Source organism: Pygocentrus nattereri, chromosome 18, assembly GCF_015220715.1.
Source record: "Pygocentrus nattereri isolate fPygNat1 chromosome 18, fPygNat1.pri, whole genome shotgun sequence".
NCBI lineage: Eukaryota > Metazoa > Chordata > Actinopteri > Characiformes > Serrasalmidae > Pygocentrus > Pygocentrus nattereri.
Genome location: NC_051228.1, coordinates 29,941,866 through 29,964,496, shown reverse-complemented (window position 1 = coordinate 29,964,496; position 22,631 = coordinate 29,941,866). Strand labels below are relative to the sequence as shown.

Sequence of the window (22,631 nt, the reverse complement as noted above, 5' to 3'; positions counted from 1 at the left end):
ATACATGGGAGTCGATAAACAGGCGGGGAAAGAACACTTAGTATGCTCATGTTGAGATGATACTTCTCAAAGTGCTAAGTTAAAGCTCGGGCTTATGTAGTACAATAACAAAGACATGAACGGGTGTGTGTGGTTAGAGGTCCGGTGAAGATGATCACTGATAGGTTGGCTTGTTGGAGTCCTGAGTCACATAAGGCAGCGAGAGGTTCTGGGAATTGTAGTCTTAGGCGGCAGTGTTGGCTGTAGTTCCAGCCATTCTGGAGGGAGAGGTGACATGACCGAACAATAACTCGGTCACTTTGCATTGAAGTCAATGTAGCTACTGAACACTAAGCCTTAGTATGTAATAAGCCTGAGATTCTAAGGGGTAAAGTGGTTGGACCAGGCATTGCTTAAACTGACACATCATTAAACTAGTCAATCATGAAGATGTAAAGTTTCTTTTTGTTTTTCTGATTGTAATACATCCAGACATTAAATGTCTCTATTTCTATGCAATTTATAATGAGTAGAATTATATTATTTCATCATGACTAAGTTCCTGAAAACATAGGATGTTTCTGGCACTAGGATGACGGAGGCAAGTGTCGAAGTAACAGAGATCTTTTAACACTGTCAAATTCCTGACCAATCAGACAACGCCAGTGTGTGTGATTTGATGCAGTTTACCCATTGGTAACTGTTTCAATATGAAACCAAACCAAATGAAGAAGATCACAAAACCCAAGCTCTGGTGTGGACTCTAGTAAATAAACTAGGTATGAAAACAGCCTTGGTGCTTTCCAGAATGTTGATAGATTACATAAGATGTTAATCTGTCGGTATTTGTTCACTATTTGGAAACCAGACTTCTTAATGCCCAGACTGAAACTATGACCAGATGCTGTAAACCCTGTAAACATATTATTTGTAAATATATTTCTTTAGCGACAGTCAGGGATAATACATAGCTTGTTATGATATTAGCAAAATAGTTGTAAAATGACTGGATAGCTATGATAATACATTATGCAGATACTCATGGCTCATTATTATCTCTAATGTCTACGTAGTTGTTCAGTGCTGCAACATCATAAATAATGTAATTACTGCATATTGTGTCTAGTTTGTATGAGAACCATGCATACGCAGCCAAAAATACTACATAGTTATGAATTATCCATGGCGGCAAAAGTAATGTATGGACAACGGAAGCAAGTAATTTTTACATTCAGCACACTAGAACGAGACTACAGTCATGACTGAAAACAAGATACAGGTCAAGACTTTTAATCATGATGACACTGACCCAGACCCAGACCATGTTTATGTGGTCACAGTATAAATGCCAAGCTCTGGAAAAGAGAATCACCTTACTAAGCTTACTGAGGCTTGACAAATTTAGCACAGCTTCTGCTAGGTTGTAGCACCCACACACCAGTCCTAAGTCAGTTACCACAGTCTTTAAGGATTTCATGACCAACCCTGCTGTTAATCAAAGCTTTGCAGTGTTTGGCACTAACAGCACAACTCTGCCATTCAGGAAGAAAAAATTAATAGCAACTCTGTGGGTGTCTCAAGCACCCTGCTGGGTAGCAAAGCACGTGAGATGGGTGCACCTGTGTTTACAGCCTCACTGTGTTGACACCTCCAAAACAGATAGCAGGTTTTGAAAAGCTTTTTTTGGATCATGTCACAGCCTAATTTGTACTTGTACCAACATCAGAAAACACATGATGATAAAATTGTCCCAGAAATATGGCAAGGCCTGGAGCTTCAGAGCAGTAAATTGAACCAGCTGCAACTGGACCTCTCTGTAGTGGTGTTATTGAGCACTACAGCAGAAGCTGAGGGTGCGTGAGTTTTGCTCCAGTTTAAGCCGTGATTGACAATCGGCTTGAGTTGGCTAGTCTGCAGATTTTTTTCTCAGCTGGAGTCAACTCTTAACATAGAAACTCAAGGTGAGTGAGGGGCACAGACCTTGATTTCTTGCCTCCTGGTTTAGTTTCAGGCCAGTCAGAGTATATTAAGCACTGGATTCTTTGGAATATGAATATAATTGAATCTCTGAATAGAACCCATCAAAAGCCAGTGAAAATCAAGACCTCAAAAAGAACAACTTACAGCAAATGGGCAACTACTATTTCATGATGGTACTTCATAGAACACACTTGTGGATGTTGAAGCTAATGTTAGTTAGCTACAGATGTTCTCATCTTCCACTTCATGGTTTTGGCTGCAGAATGTGCCAACAAGTATGCTGTTTATTTCCAACTTTAGCTGACGTTGGTTTGCTAGCTAGGTAGATAAATACAAACATTTTCATTTCCCATTTCATAGCTTTATTCATAGCAGTATGTAACAAGTATGCTATTTGCTTCCAACTTCAACTAATGTTAGCCAGCTGGCTTGTTGTAAACATTCTCAACTCCCACTTTATAGCTTTGGAACTAATATTTGCCAACAAATATGTTACTCACCTCTAATTCCCTCTACAGTCTGCGCAGCCCATAATGGCTGCATCTCCTCACCCAGAACCTTACCCAACTGTTTTTTGCCTGTTTCTTCTTTGTGAAGTCAGTGCAACAAAACAACAGCAGGCTTTACTACTACCATGTTTCTTTTGTAGCTGGCGTCTATTAATAATTGGAGTGCATGTTATTGTGCAAGCGTAGCACATTCCCCAGTTTTTCCAGCTACCATGACTCTTCAGGAACCAGCTGAAAATGGTAAGATATCTGGTCAAGCTGGGGATTTATTAGGCTTTATTTGTGTAGTGTATCAAAGACTTGACTAAGTCAACTTCAGCAAATCTGTACTTGTTATCTGACTGTGTCTCATCACTCTCTAATGGTCTCTAATAGTGAATCGCAGCTCAGGCTAGACAGACACTGTGAACACACTCACACTCACTCACTCATCCATCTAAACCCTTAAACCTCCTCGCTATTGCTCTCTCTCTCTCTCTCTCTCTCTCTCTCTCTTTCTCTGTCTTTGCCGTGGCTCATGCGGTGTGACTGCATCCTCATTCCTCTCTTCTTTGGCCAGTTCTACTTGCTAGTGATTCTTTATTTGTTTTGTTATTTTCTCACCTGCAGCCTGCGCTGGTTACCCGGTTTGATCTTACATACCCGGGCGTGACTGCCGCAAACTACCTGGCAAGTTTACCATTTTATTTTAAATGTCTTTTTATTTTTTGTGGATTTTTGTTCGTTGCTCATGTCTCCAGAGGAGCGTTTCATAATGTGTTCATGTTGTTTTGGTGTTGTGGTCCCATTTGCATGGAATTCTTCAGAGGGTTCCTGATGGCAAGATATTGGGGTTCTCTGGAGACCCTTTATACCCCTTTGAAGAAGCTCATTTGTGTTTTACAGTAATTTCAACATTCAGACTCTGGTTGAAAGAAATCAAACCTGCTCATACACTAATATTCTTGTGATTCTTTTTTTCTTACATTTGTGATATTGCTGATGTTTGGTTATTTGCTTGGTGTATATGATGTATGTATCACCTTTATGTCCTTATTAGGTCTTTTGCCTTTTCACAAGTGTGGATTTCATATGTTGCATATGACAGGATGATAATTATTTAAATTGTATGATACTAAGGTACAAAAGCAGCTTTTGTAAGTTGTTTTAAGTGCATTATTAAAGTATGTTAGATGTAATGTTAGTTTAAATAGTGTGATTATAAGCAGGGGAGTCCCAATGCCACTTTTAGAGGGGCTTTAGTCCCCCTTCCCAAATCAATGTACATTACTAGTTCAAATCTTCTATAGTTTATTCTCATTTATTCTTCATTATTCAACTGTGCTGTTGCATCTCCAAGTTCACAATATACTGTGACAGTAGAGTGTTACTGGGGGAAGGCGCTGCTGCTGATCTGATGCAGTACTGCCTCCCTCCATTGTGCTACCAGAGATTTACAAATGTAACGTGAAATGTGGAACCCCTGCTTCAGTCGGGATCTGTCACTATCATTATCAGACATTTTAGGTTGTAAGCCAATCATGAGACCTGTAAGTTTTAAGCTAATCATATCAGACCTGGGTGAGGTAACGCAAGTTGGCAGTCGCTGAAGTTGTGACAGGATTTTTGCTATAAGCTTTAAAATAAACCCTATCCAAAATCTATAATACACACAGTGAAACAGTTAGTAGTTACAGAGTCAGGATACACACCTGCAATATGGATTTGTGGCAAATTATGGTCAGTATAGTTGGCTGTCTAGTTTTTAGAGACCAAAAATAGGAGTTAAGGTAACACTAGCATTAGCCAGCTGACAAGCCAACTAGTTTAAGAATCTAGAAATTTTACTTCATAGTCAGAGTGTGGATGAGTGACAGAGATAGAAGTTACATTGCTGACAGCTCTTTATATATTTATATTGTTTGTTTTTATATTTCTTCTCAGTATTCTCAGTAACCTTTCCCATCCTAGCCTGGCTGATCCTACCCTGTCCTTTGTCCAGTATCCGCCCACATGGTTTCCATTTGTCACTTTTTCCTTCTGAATTTATAAACGAAGAATAAAAATGTGGTTGCTCTGTCAGATCAGTCACATTCTGACCACAACACTGTTATTCTTATTGCTTTCAAATAGCTGATACAACACATTATAAAAGCCCAAAATGTAAGTCATTCTTATACATGACTTGAGTTGGCAAGACCTCAGCTCATTCTAATGCTACACACCCAAACTCTTGATTAAATCTCTATCGATTTTTTCTGCCTGTAATTGCCAGCCTTGCTGCCTCTTCGCAGCTCAGATGGAGAGAGCGAGAAAGAGAGGGCATTTTCTGAGCTCTGCTGCTACTCTTTTATGCAGAGAGGCAGTGAGGTGAGTTAGCTGGAGCTCCATTATATTCTCCCTGAGTCATGGCTAGGCCAAGCAGTGCCATGAATCAGCAATTTTCTTATGTTCTGTCCTGCAGCCTTGAGACCCTTACTAAAAGACTGCTTGAAAACAGTGCTCTCATTGTGCTCTCTCAAAAGCAGAAGATGTGCTGAAGCAGTGGCTTATACATAACAATGTTGACCCAGATGGTATTTATCTGTCACCTTTTACTTCTGAATTTAAAAAATGGAAAATAAAAAAAACAGCTGTGCTGTCAGATTAGTCGTCAGCCCTTCATCAGCAAGGCGGCATGAACTTTGAGGCTAATCATGTGTGTCTTAATGGCTAAAGAGCGCAGCAGGAGAGGGAGAGTGATCTTTATCAGGTGAGTCAGAGTGATTGGAGGGCCCTCGTTCTTCCGCATGCATGTATGTGTATGTGTGTAGAGGAGGTTGGTGGTAGGGTTGGGTTTCAGGGTTAATGGTGATTGTTTCGTTATCTCTGCACCCTGGTGAAATAATTGCAGCAGACTCACAGCCATGTTTGAGCGCAGTGTGCATCCAGCAATCCGCTGATTGTCTGGGTGATGAGAAGTGGGCTGGAATTAGAAATCAGACAGCAAGCATCTGTAGAGGGGAGGGGAAGACTCTGCTTTCAAAGGATATATTAATATTGTTCTTGATTATCAGTAATGTCAAATCCAAATACATTTATTTGAATAATTTTTATTTACTCGCTGCCTTCGTAACAGAACAGTAAACATGTATACATTTTTCTCTTCAACCCAAAGACAGTGGTGTCTGAAGTTTGCTTCTTTAGCTTAATTTGGTTAATGGAACTGTATGCAAATGTTTGGGCACCTCTGCTCATAAAACATGTTTTATTGACTGAAAAAAGGTACACATCATCTACAGAGACACACTACTGCCCATTTTAGTGCAGAATTAGTTTCATGAATACATTGGAAAAATATACAAAATGTTCATTTTTCTGAATATATATAAAATTCTATCCTGTCCTAATCTAGCCTATTCTGTCCTATCCTACCACAGCCTTTTCCTTTCCTTTCCTTTCCTTTCCTTTCCTTTCCTTTCCTTTCCTTTCCTTTCCTTTCCTTTCCTTTCCTGTCCTGTTCTGTCCTTTTCTTTCCTCTCGTTTCCTGTCCTTTCCTTTCATTTCTGTCCTGTGCTCTTTTTCTGTCCTTTCCTTTCCTGTCCTGTTCTGTCCTTTTCTTTCCTCTCGTTTCCTGTCCTTTCCTTTCATTTCTGTCCTTTGCTGTCTTTTTCTGTCCTTTCCTGTCCTGTTACCTGTTATACTGTCCTGTCTTTTACTTTCCTCTCATTTCCTGTCCTTTCCTCTTCTGTCCTCTCCTTTTCTTACCTTTCCTTCCCTATGCTGTCCTTTCCTGTCCTTTCTGTCCTGTGTTGTCCTTTCCTTTTTGTACTGCCCTGTCCTTTCCTGTGCTGTCCTGTTCTGTCCTTTTCTTTCCTCTCGTTTCCTGTCCTTTCCTTTCATTTCTGTCCTGTGCTGTCTTTTTCTGTCCTGTCCTTTCCTGTCCTGTCCTGTTACCTGTTATACTGTCCTGTCTTTTACTTTCCTCTCGTTTCCTGTCCTTTCCTCTTCTGTCCTCTCCTTTTCTTACCTTTCGTTCCCTATGCTGTCCTTTCCTTTCTGTCCTGTGTTGTCCTTTCCTTTTTGTCCTGCCCTGTCCTTTCCTTTTCTTTCCTTTCCTTTCCTGTCCTGTTCTGTCCTTTTCTTTCCTCTCGTTTCCTGTCCTTTCCTTTCATTTCTGTCCTGTGCTGTCTTTTTCTGTCCTTTCCTGTCCTGTTCTGTCCTTTTCTTTCCTCTCGTTTCCTGTCCTTTCCTTTCATTTCTGTCCTGTGCTGTCTTTTTCTGTCCTTTCCTGTCCTGTCCTGTTACCTGTTATACTGTCCTGTCTTTTACTTTCCTCTCATTTCCTGTCCTTTCCTCTTCTGTCCTCTCCTTTTCTTACCTTTCCTTCCCTATGCTGTCCTTTCCTGTCCTTTCTGTCCTGTGTTGTCCTTTCCTTTTTGTACTGCCCTGTCCTTTCCTGTGCTGTCCTGTTCTGTCCTTTTCTTTCCTCTCGTTTCCTGTCCTTTCCTTTCATTTCTGTCCTGTGCTGTCTTTTTCTGTCCTGTCCTTTCCTGTCCTGTCCTGTTACCTGTTATACTGTCCTGTCTTTTACTTTCCTCTCGTTTCCTGTCCTTTCCTCTTCTGTCCTCTCCTTTTCTTACCTTTCGTTCCCTATGCTGTCCTTTCCTTTCTGTCCTGTGTTGTCCTTTCCTTTTTGTCCTGCCCTGTCCTTTCCTTTTCTTTCCTTTCCTTTCCTGTCCTGTTCTGTCCTTTTCTTTCCTCTCGTTTCCTGTCCTTTCCTTTCATTTCTGTCCTGTCCTGTTTTATCTTTTCCTAACCTATCCTATTTTATGCAAATGATTTTCTGGTCCTGCTCAAATTGCATATTTTATCGATTTTCTAAGTGAATTAAGTACATTAAAAAAAAATTCCAAATGTTCAGTTTTTTTCTGATGATTTCTCTTTTGAAAATCAATAAAACAATAATTTGACAGAAAGTGCCCAAACTATTGTATACAACTGTAAGCCAGTGGTTATGCAAAATGCAACACTAAAGCGCACCACACTTGTCCGAAGCTGCATTGAGTTAGATTTGCTTATGGTTTATGATGCTTTGCTTACTATTAATAAAATTTTGTTATCTATAAAAAGGTAAAAAGTACACTGGATAGCTTATATCATTAGCAACCTTTCAGCCTAAATATTGTCTGTACATTAGGTCATCTTTATAGATAACAGTATCTCCTACTGTCAGTGTGTGATGATTTAGGCATGTTGCTTGTACAAAGCTATCCAATACACACACACACACAAACACACACACACACACACACATCTTTTAAGCCGCTCATCCTTCTGGATCGTGGGGGGTAGCTGAAGCCTATCCCAGCAGTCATTGGGTAGAAGGCAGGATACACCTTAGACAGGTCACCAGGCCATTCCAGGACAAGGAGGAAATACAGATACAATCACACACACACACACTTGCACCTAGGGGCAATTTAGCATGTCCAATTAACCTGACTGCATCTCTTTGGACTGTGGTAGGAAACCCGCACAGACACAGGGAGAACATGCAAACTCCACACAGAAAGGAAAATGGGCATCCAGCTGGGGAATCAAACCCAGACCCCCTCTTACTGTGAGGTGATGGCTCTACCTGCTATCTTGGAATAGATTTGCATAATTTATTAGCCACATTAACCTTGTAGCTCCAATGCAAAACTACAGAAGCAAACTTCAAATGTCTTGACTGATTGACTATATTTTGGGATGTGGGCAAAATTGTGTAAAGCCTATATAAGCTTAAAAAAATCCATTACTTCTGCTCGTGTTTTTTTTTTTTTTTTTTTTTTTAATTATTATTTTTATTTAAAAAGCCTATAATTCAGTATGTGGAGCAATGCTTCAGTGACATTGGGACTGGGGAGAGAAGTTTATATCCAGCCCAAGCAGACAGAGGCTTTATTCTATTAAAGAATGTAATACCAGGTAGTGCAGTTTTGGTTTGTCCCATTAGCATACTAATTGTTTTTTGCTCTTCCCATTTTTTGGCAGTTAGACTGAATCTGCTTAGTGTGTTCCTGTGGCCTGTGCTTAATAAACGTGCCCTGCAGGTCTCCAAGAACACTCAGCTCGTTACTTGTATCCACTTGCATAAAGAAGAGGGACATCAAATGAAAATATGTGAAATTTGGAAGTTTCCAAAACTGGAGAGAAAATGAGAGCCCTGACAAAATCTGGTAGACTACCAAAGCTGTCACCATAAGATATACAATACTTTCAACAATTGAGCAAAGAAGCTTCTGGTATTCTCAGAACAATGGGCTGGCCACCCCACAGTCCAGCCCTCAACATCATTGAATGTTTTTGTGGTTACTTCGATCATGAGAAACAGAAAATGTTGTTTGTACTTTGCTGCAGTAACTCTAGCTGCAACCAACTTCAAAGGCTAAACTTGGGAGGGGTGGAGAAATATCCATACAGATTCTTTTTGAAAAAACTGTAATGAAGGCAAAAGTTGGACACACAAAAAAAAGATATATAGCAGTGATGTGTAATTTCTGTTAAATGTGTTTATTTTTTTCTGAGTCTGAAAAATTGCATGTAAAAAGTAATAAGTACAGAAAAAAACAATTGTATTTAATGGCTGTTTTGTCTGTAAATTAAAGTAATGAAGGGTAGTGTCTGACGTTTGCACAGCACTGTACATAAATAGATTCACATAGTTGTATAGGGTATATACTGAAAAACTTTTATTAAAATATAGGTTAAGATGGGTATATGTGGCAACAAAGAAGGAAAATTAAGAACAGCTGTCTTATTGTAGAATTCAAACATTTACAGCATTTGGCTGATGCCTTTATCCAGAGCAACTTACAATTTGATCATTTTTACACAGGTAGGTGAAGGTAGTGTTAGGAGTCTTGCCCGAGGACTCTTATTGGTACAGTGTAGGGCGTTTACCCAGACGGGGATTGAACCCCAGTCTACAGCGTAGAAGGCAGAGGTACCCACCACACCAACCACTACAGAATTCATAGCATTAGGATTGGTGAGGTTTATCAAAACATCATGTGACCATTTCGTCATGTTGTCTGATAAAAAGTTAATAGTGAAAAAAATAGCTAAAAGTTGTGACTACTTTGATTACAAATGTTGTCACAATTCAGTGGCAGAAAATATATAGCAGCTGTCACTCAGACGCCATGATATCGGTGGATACTGTCAGCATTCAGGCTTAAAGGAAAGTCACAGTTCGGCACTCCATTATCTTTATCTGCAGTGAGACCAATAGAAATGTGCTTCGCAAACACAAACAGTTCTGGCTTCTTCACGCTTCTGCGACAGCTAGGCGTGTTTCTTTTGCCAACTCAGTGTCAGTGGTGAAAAGAGAACGGCAGTGGGCTAAGGTGAGAAGCGTTTGAAAAGATTCCACTCGCAGATTGATGGCTGTTGCCATAGTAATGGTGTTAACTGGTGCCACGTCTTTTGGATTGGATGCGCACGAGTGAGCAGAAAGAGACTTTGCCCGTCATTCGTTCTCCAGAGCAGAGGTTTTGATCCCAGCTTTTAAAGAAGACACCTCTGTCTTCCATCAGTGTCGTTTCCTACGTGCTTCCAAGAAAAGCAGGAGGAACGTTTATCTCTTACTGCTGACCCTGTTACTACTGAATTATCTTTCATTACTCACATTAATAACACACATTAACACAACTGAAAGCACATGAAAAGATCACAATGTAAAATCTATCTGTCTGTCTGTCTATACCCATCTTTTTGTATGTCTATACCGATCTTTTTCTCTATACCTTTCTCTATCTTCTTTCTCTCATTACTTTAGTCTTTTTACCTTTTTCTTTTTATTTGCTTTTTTATTTGCTTTTCCTTTGCTTTTTACATATCTATTCACCCTCATTCATACTTTCCATTCCTTTTCTATCGATTCCTATTTTCATGTGATCTTTTAATTTCTTTTCTACTTTTTCTATTTGTTATTCTTTAGTGTTTGCTGCATCTTTGTACTCTCTCTTTGCCCCCCATCCTGTCCCCCTTTCTCTCTCTGTGATCACACAGCAGATGCTGAGAAGGTCACAGCCGACAGTGACGCAGCCTGAATACAAACTAAAGGACTTTGTGCTTCCTTAATCTTGAGAAGAACATAATCTTAACCTGATCATGTCCTAGATTTTTGTGGCAAGGATGAAATACACTTTATGTCCAAAGGTTTGTGGACACCTTATCATCCAAAGTATCTATATAGTTTGTTTCCCTTTTCTGCAGTAAAGGCTTTACACTAGATGTACGTTTGACATTGCTATGGGTATTTGATTGCATTCAGTCACAAGTGAAGACAGGTACTGATGTTGGATGATTAGTTCTGGATCAGAAACCCTTTTTCAGCTCATCCCAAATGTATTGGACGGTGTTTGATCAATAGGCTGTAGATTGTGATTCCACTGTTCTGTAGAGAAGAGCTGCAGAGTTTCACACCCTCTAGCCAACACTTAGTATGGTGCGTGTTAATTTCAGGATTGTATGTGTCCGCTCCAACACACACTACACTACTTCCAGTGCATTTTGGTGCATATTACATGACTGTGTGAGCCTTAAAGTAGCTCAGTTCACTAATATCTGGATATTTTTGGATATATAATGTATCATATGATTGTAAAAATGCATAAGCTAATATAAAGTGTAATAAAAGTGTTCTGATTACCAGTAAATCAAGTTACTGAGAACAGGTGTGATCTGTCATTTTGCCAAAGACAATGAAAGAAAAAATCCCAAATTGACCTTTTTGCATGATCTATAATGATCATTCATTTGCAGATCATAAGCACTCTACATTTACTGAATCTATCTTTATCTCCATGTAGTGTATTCACTGACATAAAGGCTACCCAAGACTTCAGATTAACATTTGATTTAAAGGAATATTCCTGTGATTGCCAAACTTATCTCTATCTGTTGCATCTGTAGCACATGGTCAGTGTACACAGACGATGATTTTGATGCATATTCCTGTATGCAGAAAAGAACAGAACAGAAAACACATGTATTGTACAAGCAAATGGGCAGCTGAATCACCACTTGCTTATTGGCTTCTATTATACAGTACTGTGTAAAATTCAGGGAGAGCTATTTATTTAGTAAATTTCCTGTCAGTATGTCCATAAAGTAGAAATCACTCATTTTTCAATAGATATTTTTGAGGAGAGCAGATATAAGATAATCTGCAATCCATACAAAGGGAAAAACAGAACTCTCCAAAACTGAAGTTAAAAAAAAAAGATTCAAAGTATGTGGAGAAAATGGGACTCATCATGGATGAGCAATCATGGAAAAAACTATCAGACCACAAAACTGTCATCATCAGATACACTTTCATATTTGAGACACAGGAGAAAAACAAGCTCTGCCTTTGATTAAGATCTTTAAAAATTCCTTTTATTTGGGCAAATCCTTCCATTGTGAGAAGTTAACTCAATGCTAAGGGTCTGAAAAGGTGTGTAGCCATGCCAAGAAACTCTTACTGAGAAAAGGAAACAGAAAAAGAAAAACATCTGCAAATCAAAGAGTCAAGACCTCAACATGTTTGAAAGGGTTTAGAATTTGTTGATTGTGAGAAGCAGGAAATGCAACCAACTTTTAAGGCTGAACTGTGGAGGTATGGAAAAATATATCTGCAGATTTCTTCAAAAACACTGGAAGTCTCTTGAATAAAGTCACTGAAAAATGAATACCTTGTATAATCAGCTATGGTAATCCACCATATGCTACATATATGGCAGACAGAGATTATGTTGAAAACTGCTGGAGCTTTCCTTTAATACCATGTGTTACTTTTATACACTTCAACATTATAGAAAAGGTGTGTTTTCATGCTTTATTCTCTTGTTCTTTGTCACCTTTCCAGCTATTCTAAAAACAAAAACAGAGTTGACGTACCAACACTTCATGGTCTCTACAGCATTTAACATGGGGCATTAAGTAGTTCTTACCTTTTAAAGTCCTGCATTTGTAGTCCTTGACAGCAGTTGCTTGGTAACAGGTGTGTCCTGGTGAAAGGATTTTAATAATCAAGCCCATCTACTCCTCTGCGACCTTGTTATTAGAATGTGGCCTATATGAGTGCCCTACGGGTGTGTCTTCACCCTGCATCTCTAATGACAGTGTGTGTGAGCAGGTGTGATAGGGTCGCAGTGTTCTGTCAGGGTTAGTTGATGGAGGTGTTTATATGACAGTGCACTCAGCTTTATTTTTCTATTTCTTGAGGCGATGAAGCAGGCAGACACAGCAGAAATGTCTTTTTTGTGCTGTTTTCCCTTTTCTTGTTTTTAGACAGATCGATTTATCTAAACATAATGCTATGCCATAAATGTGAAAGGAAGGAAGGAGAGTTCACAGAGGTGATGTGAACATATGATAGAGCCTGGGTTAGTTAGAATGCATAATTCAGTTCCCTACTGTGATTATTTGGAATATTTACAGAAATTCAGTGTAACATATTCAGCTTTCACTGTGATGTATGTTGGTGTACAGTTGGCAAAACCTGTATTGCACATCATATTTACTTCTTGGAAACAGCTCCATGAATATCTTGCTGTCACACCTGGTTATAGTGATACTGTATCCCTTTTGTCAGTCGAAAACACCAGCTGCTCTTACATTGTGTGAACAAGCGATAGAGCAGCAGAAGTCATCTGAAATGACTTGCTAAGAATTCTTGTTTCATTAAAATACTTGAGATGAATGCATGAAAGTTAACATTTTTTTCAATTGCTGTAAAATTAAATTACTATGTCAGACATATAAGCTGTTTTTATGCTAGACAATTGTTAATCCTTAGTGTTGAATACTAGGCATTATTCAGTAACTATGCTAGAAATGTAAGTCTGAACCTGCTGATGGCTCCATAGCTTGATCAAACTGGCACAATAAGGTCTTGTCCACACTTGGGATACATATCAAAACCTAGTTTTTTGGCTATGTTCATAGTGCAGATTAAAGTGGCCCAAATCCAGTCTATTTCTTCACATTGAATCTGACAGTTTCATGTCCGATTTGGGCTTTCATATGTATGAAATCCTTTATATTTCTGAGTTTTGGCAACATGACCTACATCTGAGCAGTCAGTTTGGAATTCATTGCCTTGTATGTCAATCTACTTCAATCTTCAACATAAATTCATGTTGATAAGAACAGAGCTCATAGTGCAATTTCATCAAACTGCCTGTTGCTGTGGTAACCTTTTGCATCTTTGGTTTTGGAGGGTAAGTGAGACAACTATGGGCAGAGTAAACAAATAGACATGCTGCTGTCTCATGGGGAAAATCAGATAAACCGCTCGATCTGGTATATTGAGTTTTTTGGCCTGAGTTAATGTCTCTTTGGTAGCATTCTTCTTTTTTTACTTTTAAACTTCCACAATTAAACCAAGCACAGAAATTCACCTTTGTTTTTACTCTTATCCCTTTTACTCTTAACTATGTTCATCATGGTTGTTTTGGTGTCTACTGCCTTTTCATCCTTTAAAGTATTGAATTAATCAGCTGATTTTGACATCACTTAAAAGGAATCTATTAAAGCTGCACTATGTAAGAAAAAAAAACATGCTAAAATATCAGTCACCCTGAAATAATGATTAAAAGACAGAGGTGTTGGTTTCAGATTTTACAGAGCTTTGTTCATTTGTCTTTAAGGACTAAAGTCACACACACAGACTAAAAAAGAAGGTCCAGTTTGATATTTAGGTCTCAAATGCAAAATTAACATCATACTCATGAAGATATGATGACACTTAAATCCTCAGAAGACGCCACTAAAGTTCCTGTAGTCACTGGATAAAACACCTTAGTATGCAATAAGCCTGTGATTTGAGGAGATTAAAAAGATAATGTAAACAAGCAAGCACTACATTTGAGCAATGAATCAAATTTGGGCTTTTACTTGCTGTCTAAACATAGCCTTTGTGTCAGGTTTTCCATCCACATTAGCTAATTCTTGCTTTCAAACCAATTTTCATCCATACTCAAATGCAGAGACAATATTGGAATGAGCAACAAAATTAAGTTATTAAACATGCAGCATTGATCATGCAGAGATCTGCTGTACAGGAGTGAATACATAAAACAGGCAGTACTCCTGTGCGAGCAGAGATAATGTAACAGATACACTACAAGGCCTTGGAGAGTGTTTACAAATGTTGCTTTTCTGTAGTCATTTTAAGGTGCTTGGGAGAATAAAACAGAGAGAACCGTTGTTAAATGTATCTATATTTGTCTTTACAAGGCCTAAATATGTAAAATCAAATTCTTTCAAGGCCACAGTCTCCTCCCCTGTCCTCTCTTCTCCTATCTTCTCTCAAGCTGTCTAAAAACAGGTCTCTTATTGCCTCTACTTCACTCATGTGTTACTGTCCCGTGCCCTGATTTGTGCCTGAGTCACTTTATCTCCCAGAAAACACCTGGACAGTTGAACCACACACTAGACACTGCTCTTTCTCCTGTTCTGCAATGAAGACCCAAATTTATGCAAGGAACCATAAAGAACACAATGCACTGTGCCATAGCTTTGACAATCATAATTCTGCCCTGATGCATGTGTAACCCATTAAACTGTAGACCTATTATTTAGTTATTAATCTTTAATTTTTTTAGATTTATTTTCACTACTATGAAGCTAATATGTAAATTGTAAAGTCAGGAGAGTTTCAATTCAAAGTTTAGGCCCACATACACTATATAGCCAAAAGTATGAACACCTGACACCTATATAAGTTTGTTGGACATCCTGTTCCAAAACTATGGGCATTAATGTGGAGTCCTCAAAACTACCTACTACCATGCTAAATAGTATGTTGCAATAGTACACCACAAGTAGTAGTGCATTTAGCAGTGTAATATGTGTAGTTTGATAACATGCAGTTTTAGATAGAGCCTTAGCTTGTAAACCAGACACCTACAGAGTTAAAGAGGAATTCTTCAGATTTTTTTTCTGCATAATTCAGTCATTGAAATGTAAACAAAGTCATTCAGATTAGTCTGATATGAAATGGTTCATTGTTGAGAAACTTATTGAATCAGGTTTCTTTACAATGGTGATAGGAACCTGCGATCATGATATCCACAGAGCAAATATAACAATTTTATTTATCCAAAATTATTAATTAAAAAAAAAGTTTTTTTGTGTATACTGTTGATACTGGTTATGATAAAATATATCAGAAAATCAGAAAAATACATTAACTTTGGGTGCTACCTTACAACACCCTGCATGTACCTCTCTGCCAGGAATGGATTACTGAAAATGTGTTTGATTTACATCATGCTTGTAAACCATTTGATGAAACAGCTTTCTGTGTGGGAGCTTTTAGAGGCATTAAACTCTTTGGATATCTGGTTTCTATCACTATTGTTAAGAACAGTTCTGACTCAGCCAGTTTCTCTAGAACAGAAAATATCCCATCAAACCAGTCTTTGTGTTTTTGTTTACATTTTAACCATTTAATTATGTAGAATTTTTTGAAAATCTTTAGAATTCGCCTATAAGACCTTGGGTTTTCAACACCATGGAGAGCTCCATTAACTGTCACTGTTACAGCTTTAATGGGGTCTGAATTTGAATGCAGTCTAGGCAAACCTTACCTAGACTTGACCATCTCTCACTAAAAATCCACATTTCCTAAATAAAGCACCTGTTAAATTACCTAAACAAAACTTATTTAAAAAATACAGTTTAAATTCCACTTTAACTCATATTTTATCAGCCCATGCTTTCAAACGACATTCCAGACCTTTTTGGTATAGCCAATCTAAGCCTGACAAACATTTCAGAATTCATGTTCAAACCGACCAAATAGTCGCTTTCTATCAGCTTTACACAAACATTTAAAGTGCTAGTGTATGTGAGGAGCCAGCTGCTTATCAGACCTGCTACTATGGAATAATATTCTGCAAATCACCCTCCAGAGAGAGAGATAGAATGAAAGAGAGCGAAAGAAGGATCCCTCCATCTGTCGTCAGCAATGGGAGCCACACGGCTGCTCTGCAGAAATAGATTCACCAATCGAAAGTAAGTGTGTGTGGCACCGGGCGATTTCCTGGAAGGACCCATTTGTTGTACTCTGGCTTATTATGCCTGGCTGTTATAGATATTTGAGTGGGATGAATACAGCTAGGCTCTTCATACGTCATATACCAAGCCCTTTTTTCGGGAAAGTTTTAGCTTATGTTATACTTGCAGCTTTCCTAAATGTATTTTTTGGTTGAGAAAAAAAAACGGGTATGGCAAATGCAAACCCTGCTGTGTATTTACAGTAAGGGAAAATTGAAGGCATTAGAACCCTCTATTACCCTGTCTAGGGTCACTTTGATGTAGACTACCCCTGCAGGCTCTGGCCTTTAACTAGACTCTGCATGTTTCTGCTTCCTGCTGTCACCTTCTGCTTCGGGGGAATCGTTTAATGTACAGCAGCTTTACATACTGCCTTAGCCATAATCTCAGATATACAGCCAGCTACAGTTCATCCGGCTAGAGGTCTGATCATATTTATCACTTTAGCCTTGTTACAGCTCCGAACACTACCAAAGCTTTGGATCACTCCTATAGCTGTAGGTGTACTATTGATGCCTTTGCCTAAGCTAGTAGCCTTGGTGTACTTTAAATCTCATGAAGGTCATGTTATAAACCTTTTGCTTAGTTTTAGGCACCAAAAGAACACATTTTGCGCATCATACACCATATGGCCAAAGGTTTTGCACCTGCTTATCCAATGTTTCTTCTAAAATCAAGAATATTAAAAAGGAGTTTGTCCCCCTTTGCTGCAGTGATGGCCTCTGCTCTTCTGGCAAAGGTTTACACCAGATTTTGGAACATTGTCGTTAATTGCATTCAGCCACAAAAACATTAGTGAGGTCAGTAACCAATGTTGGTTCTGGATCACTCCAATCATCCCAATGATATTGGAAGGAACTCCAGAGAATGCAATTCCACTGCTCCACAGCCCAATGCTGGGGGGATGGGGGGTTGGGGACGAGTTTATACACTTTGAGTTCACACTTGGCATTGGGCATTGTGACCTTAAGATCATGTGCACCTACTCCAGAGCATATTATTCAATTGTCAGTGCTTTTCTCTGGAGATTAGACAAGGTTTGTGTGCATTTGACCCCTATGTGTACCTTAAAGTAGCTAAATTTACTAATAGGAAGGGTTGTTCAGAAGTGTTTGCACATATAATGTCATATTATGTAAAACTGGAAACAATCATGCAATCAGGTGTAACTATTGGAAGTGCTGCTAATTTATATTCAATACAATTTACTAAAGTTTTGGCAACTAGTGGTGGTTTGCTTTGCATGAAATATTCTCCATCTCAAAAGCAGTCATAATGTGGTCGTGCCTTCCTTTAGACTTCCTTTAACACTGCCAGCAACCATAGTGGCCATATTCAAAAAAGCTGATAAGCGGTAGCTTTTGTGTAGGATGATTAACACTGAATGCTGGACTCACCGCTTCATGCAAGTCACCATTCAGTGGACGATGTGCCAGCCTGTTAGTCTGTCAAATAAATGCTAACATCAGCAAGAGTAGCTAGCCTAGTTAGCATTAAAGCCACGCTGCAACTGCCCTCTCAATCACATCCTTAACAATGTGTTCTTGGCAACATGCTCACATTAAGGTTCTCGCATGTCAGAGTGACGAAGTGTAATATACAAATCTACAAACAGGAGCAAAACTGTCATGTTTTACAGTCTTGATAAAACATAAAAGTACCGGTCAGCGCTTATATGACTAGAGCATAAAGAAGGATCTAGTTCCCTGTCATTTCCCACCCTCACACACTATGACAGCAGCACTGGCTGTGACCTCCACCCTATGCAAAGTAAAATGACATTTGAAGTCTTAAAAGTGAGGGCATGTGCAGGTGCAGCTTCAATGCATGCTCGTACTGCATCTAAAATTAATGTTTGGTTTACTAAGGTTGTAGTTAAAAGTGGCACTTAATTAATTTGTTAGGGCCAGATTCATAAAAAAAAGCAGTTGTTAAGTCTTGTCTTGAAGAAATTCTGACAGCTGCAATGCACTGTTCAAAAAAGATGCTTTTAACTTTTAATCATGAAACAAAGTTCTTTTATCAGAAATGTTTTGGATGACATTTGCATAAAAATCTAATTACAATAACTTAAAATTCAGTTCCTCTACTTGGATGAGAATACGAATTATATTTTAACATTTAAGATTGGTCTCATTGGTAAGAGTTTTTTCCAATTTATTATAATTGCAGTAATCTTTTGCACAATTAAAAATTAAATTGACATGCTAAAATTCTTATTACTATGGCAGTAAAAAGAAATATTATTTCTTATTTTCCTGATCTTAGGAATTCAGTTTAAACATGTGAAATTAAAATTTTACTTAGTAAGTATTTAATTCCGGAATTAAATTTGCGCATGTTAAAATTAAAATTCCACTCATAAATATTAAACCTCGACTAGTAGGGGTTTTTTAAATAGTGCACTTCTAATCCCCAAACTGCTTGCAATAAAATAAACATGTAAGTAGAATCTCAATGTGCCAGATTGCTCTTATTTAGATTACTTTCAGGAGGGAGGTTTGAGAAACTTTGAATTTGATGAGGTTCAGCAGGTAAAATTACCAGCACAGTGGTTCAGGCGTTATTTTTTGCAGGACTGTGTCATGTTACGAGTCTCTACCGGCATATGCGGCAGTGTCTTGCATCATGCAAGTAGTAGAGCACTCCAGGAATCTTTGTTTATGAATGAACAAATGTGTTACAGCCACAATATTTACTCTTACCGTTGGGCTAAGTCTGGTGGTGTGGCGAATCTGACTGCACAAGCTTGTTGACAGCTCACTGTGTCTTTTATATTCTACTCCTTACTAGTGTGTGAAATAAGAATATGGTCCAGCATGCAGTTTACATTGTTAGCTAAAGCCTTAGTAAATCAGACTTTAATTTTTAATTACATTATGTAATCAATGAGATGCTCTTTTTTGTACCCGGTCATGTAACTGACTCGTTGCCAATCAACCACCAGCTGTTGAATCAACCATGTTGTTGGCATCCAATTCAAAAAGGGCATATATTTTCAAAAACCATTAAATTTTTTCTTAGTTTCAACATTTGATATATTGTCTTTGTGCTAACTTCAATGAAATCTAGGGTTTAAATGATTTGCACGTCATTGCATTTTGTTTTTATTTACTTATTTATTTTGCACAGCATCCCAATTTTTTTGGAAATAGGGTTGTACACCTGGCCCGCAGTGTTATGAAAATGTATTTCACAATGCATGGTATGCTCAGTAGGTTATGACCAGTGCCATACTATGTAAAGGTGGGAATTGACAGGGAAATAGGTCCTTGCTTTACACTCTGGTCATTTTAGCATTGACCTTGCTAAAATTGCAGGGTTCATAGCATTAGCCATCACTAATGTTGAATGTACAAATGTTTGCAACAAGTTTTGACCACAGAGTGATTGGTTGAAATGCATTGTAAACATGTTGTTGTTTCTAACATGTAAATGCACCTTTTTCACCACACCTGTGCCATTCCCTTGACCCTCTGTTGCTAAGTAACAGTTGTCACATTACTCTAAGCTGCTGGAACTACTTTTTTGGGTGAAAAAAATGCCAATTTAAAAATATCTTTTTGAAACACTGTTCAAGGGCACTCCCTGAACACCCTCTATAATCCTTCTCATCCCTCACTCCCTCTCTATTTACTGCTTAACAAAGAAAGCTAAGAAATAAACTGCAAATCTTAAAGCATTTACATTAATGTCTGTGTAATCTGTAGGTGTTTAAGTGGATCGCAGTCCACTGGGTCCACTAAATGGGTGTTTAATTTTTAACCAGAAACTAAGAGAAAAGATTTATTATTCTTTTTAGAAATAGTTTAACCTTTTTAGTATGAAACATTGAGGTCATTATATGCTGCCAAAGAAAGCTGTTTATATAGGAAACCTAATGATTTTCAGCAGTAATAAGTAATAAATTGCAGTAATAAAGCCAGCACACATCTCTGTAGCTACATAGATAAAGGTTGGTCAGTTTACAGCACTGAGCGTGTATACATTCTCAGAAAAAAAAGTACTAAACTATCACTGGAGTGATACCTCTCATGTCCATGGAGGAGAACACACAAAGATATGTCTTCAGTATCTTTACTTAGGAACCATAATTATACCATATTCCATTGCAATTTTTCAGTTATATTGACTCAACACTGTCTTGTCGTCAGGCTGTTTATGTGATCTTTCTAATTGAAACATTAGTTTATGAAAAGGTAGAAATGCGTACCTTTCACCTGGGGGGAAAAAAGAAAAACAAAAAATGTATTGAATGTAAACTGTTGGATATTCCAACTACTGTTGTACATTTGAGGGTGCGTTTACATTGTAGCTTGATAAATGAAAAATGTAGCTGGACAGCACCCTGACAGTATATGATACTGTGCAAAAAATACTGTGTCAGTGACCACTCTTAATTGTCAGGAGATATTTATGAGAAGGTTAAAAATAAGGAGAGGTAGAGGGAAAATAAGGTAAAAATACTATAAGTTTCCACAATTGGACTTTAAATAAAGAAAAAATGTGACTACCAGCAACTGTGAAAGAGAGTTTGAGAGCTGTCAAAATACTGTTACAATTTACAAATCATTCAAAGAAGCTGTTGGTGTTTTTAGAGTAATGGCCTGACAACTCCAGAGTCCAGACTTCAGCAACACTGAATGTGTTTGGGATTATGATGGGATTCTGAAAAGCTGAAAAGACCAAATAATTGAAGCTGTAATAAATACAAAAGGTGACACTAAATATTTGAGAAAATTATTTTTTTTAATGAAAAACAAGTACTTAATGGCTGTAAATAAAATAATAAGATGGTGGCTGATGTGTGCATATTGGAACTGCAGTCATTCCCCATTTCCTTTAAAGACTATCTGCTTGCTTTTACTGTACTGACCTCACATTGTGCTGTTGCTCTGTGTGATATAACTCTGCATGTGTGTATATCCGCATCTGCATGAGTGTGTGTTGCCCAAGATCAATGAAGTCAAGGTCATGATTCAGGTCAATATTTTTATGGGAATCGATGACTGGTTAGTATGGCAGAGCGTGTGAATAGTACTATGACTCCATTAGCTGCTATCCGTACACCATTTAGAATGTGTGGTGTGTGACAATTTGTGCATCATCACTGTTGCAGCAAATATCTTGTTAATGGAACAAAGTGTAGGCTGTTATGCCAAATAATTTTGACATCTGTTGCTTTATCACAGATTGGTCACACTGTGTAAAGGCAGCTGATATTTTCAAGTGGAAAAAAAATACATCAAATGCTGTTATGAGGTTTGGTAACACTTGTAGGGCAGGGCTCTTGAGTCTGCATGACCTCTACAAAAGCTGGTCATGAAAACTGACAAACTTATATGAGCATTTATAGAGTCTTATTTCAGTAGACATATTTTGTCATAAAGGCTGATTTTGTCAGCTTTGATGTCAGTTTAACAGAATGCCTCTGTCAGGTGACATCGGTTTGTGTTAAAATGACATAGCACGTTGTGCACAACAGGTTTTGTTGCTTTTTGTGTATCGACGTAATTCTGATGATGCGACATAGCTGAAATCTAATAAATGGTAAAATGAAACTCAATTTAAGACAGAGTCTGAGAAAATGCTCACTTCTGTTCAGTCAGAATGACGTGGCCAGCTCTGCTGTATTATCAATACAATATAACAAAGTCTGTCATTTCATCCGAGAAAGTGTCCCAACCCAACCAAAACAAGTGTAAAATCTTTATGGCTATTGGAATAAGTGTTTATATTTTTAATATTGGTTTGTCTTAATTGTCGTGAAGGGTTTATGAGGATAGCATGTAGCCTTTTGAACACTACTGCAGTAAAGTGCTATCTGAGGTTTTTATTCGACAGTGATGAAATGCATGCTGTTGTGCTTGTGTAATAATATACTGCTATTTGCAAGCTTCTCCTAATCTCTCTTCTAAAACCCATCACATGGTGCCTAAAATATGGACCAACAGCAGTGTATGTGTGATATATGCCTAATATGCCCTTTCTCTCTCTATCTGATTTTCTCCCTCTCTCTCCCCTTTCCCGGCTCCACTCTTTCTGCTTAAGTGCAGTTCTAATCCTTCCAGTCCAGCCTTATCAATCTGCTCAGGACATTCTGTG

General features: G+C 38.2%; 1 protein-coding gene across 28 annotated transcripts in view; it reads left to right on the top strand.

Annotated features, from left to right (window-relative positions):
* The window catches only part of dlg2 (discs, large homolog 2 (Drosophila)), a 355,760-nt gene that overhangs the window by 152,353 nt on the left and 180,776 nt on the right, over positions 1-22,631 (top strand). For 21 of the 28 annotated variants that reach the window (XM_017692665.2, XM_017692664.2, XM_037547046.1 and 18 more), the window contains one exon: positions 3,078-3,137. The exons of the other annotated variants lie outside the window; for them this stretch is intronic. In XM_017692665.2, coding sequence (XP_017548154.1) covers positions 3,078-3,137 — 60 coding nt within the window. The remainder of the gene's footprint in view (positions 1-3,077; positions 3,138-22,631) is intronic. 28 annotated transcript variants of the gene reach the window in all.